General features: G+C 39.6%; 1 protein-coding gene across 19 annotated transcripts in view; it reads right to left on the bottom strand.

Moving 5' to 3' along the window:
* The window catches only part of LOC137978503 (tetratricopeptide repeat protein 28-like), a 72,840-nt gene extending 71,254 nt beyond the window's left edge, over positions 1-1,586 (bottom strand). For 15 of the 19 annotated variants that reach the window (XM_068825456.1, XM_068825474.1, XM_068825461.1 and 12 more), the window contains exons 1-2: positions 1,413-1,577; positions 18-572 (exon numbers count right to left, since the gene is read on the bottom strand). In XM_068825456.1, coding sequence (XP_068681557.1) covers positions 18-572; positions 1,413-1,536 — 679 coding nt within the window. In that variant the 5' untranslated portion in view covers positions 1,537-1,577. Of the gene's footprint in view, positions 1-17; positions 573-1,412 lie in introns of all 19 variants that reach the window. The other 4 variants (XM_068825466.1, XM_068825464.1, XM_068825471.1 and 1 more) reach the window with 4 other exon arrangements.
* Between the last annotated feature and the right edge of the window lie 372 nt (positions 1,587-1,958).

Raw genomic sequence — 1,958 nt, 5'->3', positions numbered from 1 at the left:
AATCTGGAGAAACTCACCAAATATATTAGCTGTAACAAAATATGGACAAAGTTCCATCTTCTCATCATATCCCATCACTCCGACCACAGGCCACCGGCTATTCCAGTGCTTATCAGTCACATCTTTGTTTTTAATGATGATTGGGGCTCCAAGCTTAAAAGACTGCTCCGGATGGTCCTTCCTTTTTGCTGATGCTGAGAAGATATACTTTCCTGTGACTCTTTGGTACTTAAATTTAAATTTCAATAATTTCTTTGTACCAACCATTGTATATGCCTCAAATTCGGACTCAAGATTTTGTTTTGGAACTTGAAAATCAAGACGGGTCAGTGAAGGATTTCTCTTGAGACCTGGACTGGAGTCACGATCAAATGAAAGGAACGAAAAAGGCCCAAACTTAACAGTTGAATTGACTACAAGTTGACAACCTTCCATCTTCTGTGCTGAACAAGGGAGTAAATCTGCTTGCTTTTTGTCTGTTTCTAAATCAGATGAAGTGACAAAATACACCTTTTGATTCCTGCCAACTTTAACCATGACACAGCATGCCATTCCTCTATGCTGATACATACCTGTGTTCACAGTAAAAAATAATTATGATGAAAAATTAAACATGTTACATCAGAAACTGTGTTTTTTAAAGCAGAGGGAAATTATGCCATATACAGTAACTCAAAAATGAGATTAAAATGGGGAAAACGGAGAGAGATGCAGCCATACTTGCAGCGCTGCTGGCAAGAAAATTTGTCTTTCACATGCTTATATGAAATTTCTGCTTTGTGGTAGTGCTGATTGGCCACATTTTGACAGCTTAGACAGCTGGAAGCCAGAGGGAGCATTAGGTGATATTCAAATAGCAGAGAGATCGTTGCAAGCTCTCTCCATTTTTCCCTCCTTCCTTCCCCCACCCTTCAAGAGAGCTTGCTTGCAGGACAGAAAATGTTAGTATTAAATACCTCTAGTGTGCATACTCAGCTATGGATTTGTAAAATATGAGTTTCTTATCAAATATGCAGATCAACCATTGGGTCTTGCACAGAGTCAAACGTGCGTTATGAAGGAAACTGCTGAAGTTCTAATAAGTAGTTCAGTCTCATTGCATAGATTTATAGAATGCATTTAAAAGTGATAACCTTTGAGCCACACAAAAAATACATGTATTCAAAGGCAACGAAAAGTGTGACAATAAAAACTTAACCTTCATTTATTCGCGATTCCGTACAATCTTATCCTTATCAACAATTCATATTTTCTCTTATCCAGACTCTTAGATTATCCAGAATTTTTGCCTGTCTCCCAACGAATCCGGATAATCGAGGTTGCGCTGTAGTTATGGCCAAAACTTGTAGCAGGTTTTTAAATGAAGCTCATTGGCTTTAACTCATTCGAAACACATCGTACGCACATTTTACCTTTCTGAACTTCCTCCTTCACACGTACGGCATAAACAGCGCTGTACGGATCGTTATTTCCGATATTTCTCCATTTTTCAGAATCAAAGGACCAAGAATTGTCTTTCCTTGATACATTTGACATCCTCAGGTAGAAACGCGGAAATCGAGACCGAAATAACGAAATGAAAAACTCTCTTCCGCTAACAACTAATCTCGTACCCAGATCTCTTGTACGAGATTACAACTTCAACTCTGTTTCAAACCCAGACTTTCACTCAGCAAAACGAGCATTGTCATTGGTTGATTCTTGGTCACTTGCTCCAGATCAAATTGGCAGTTGTTGCCCACGTGATTCCGCTCAAAGTTCGAAATTATTACTGGGTTGCCAGTATGGCAAACCCAGTTGACGGTAGCTTCGCTGTGCAGTGAAAAGGCCAATAGCCGGTAAGATTTTACTCACCTGAACAAAATCCCTTTTTGTTCGCTCGTTTCTCAACCAAAAAGCCCGCCTAAACCATCAGTTGATAGCGGAGATGTTCGTTTTTTTTCCGACGGATCGCTTCG

The sequence above is a fragment of the Montipora foliosa genome, chromosome 12 (genome assembly GCF_036669935.1).
Source record: "Montipora foliosa isolate CH-2021 chromosome 12, ASM3666993v2, whole genome shotgun sequence".
NCBI lineage: Eukaryota > Metazoa > Cnidaria > Anthozoa > Scleractinia > Acroporidae > Montipora > Montipora foliosa.
Note: the sequence above shows the minus strand (reverse complement) of the source record. Positions and strands in the feature narration are given on the sequence as shown.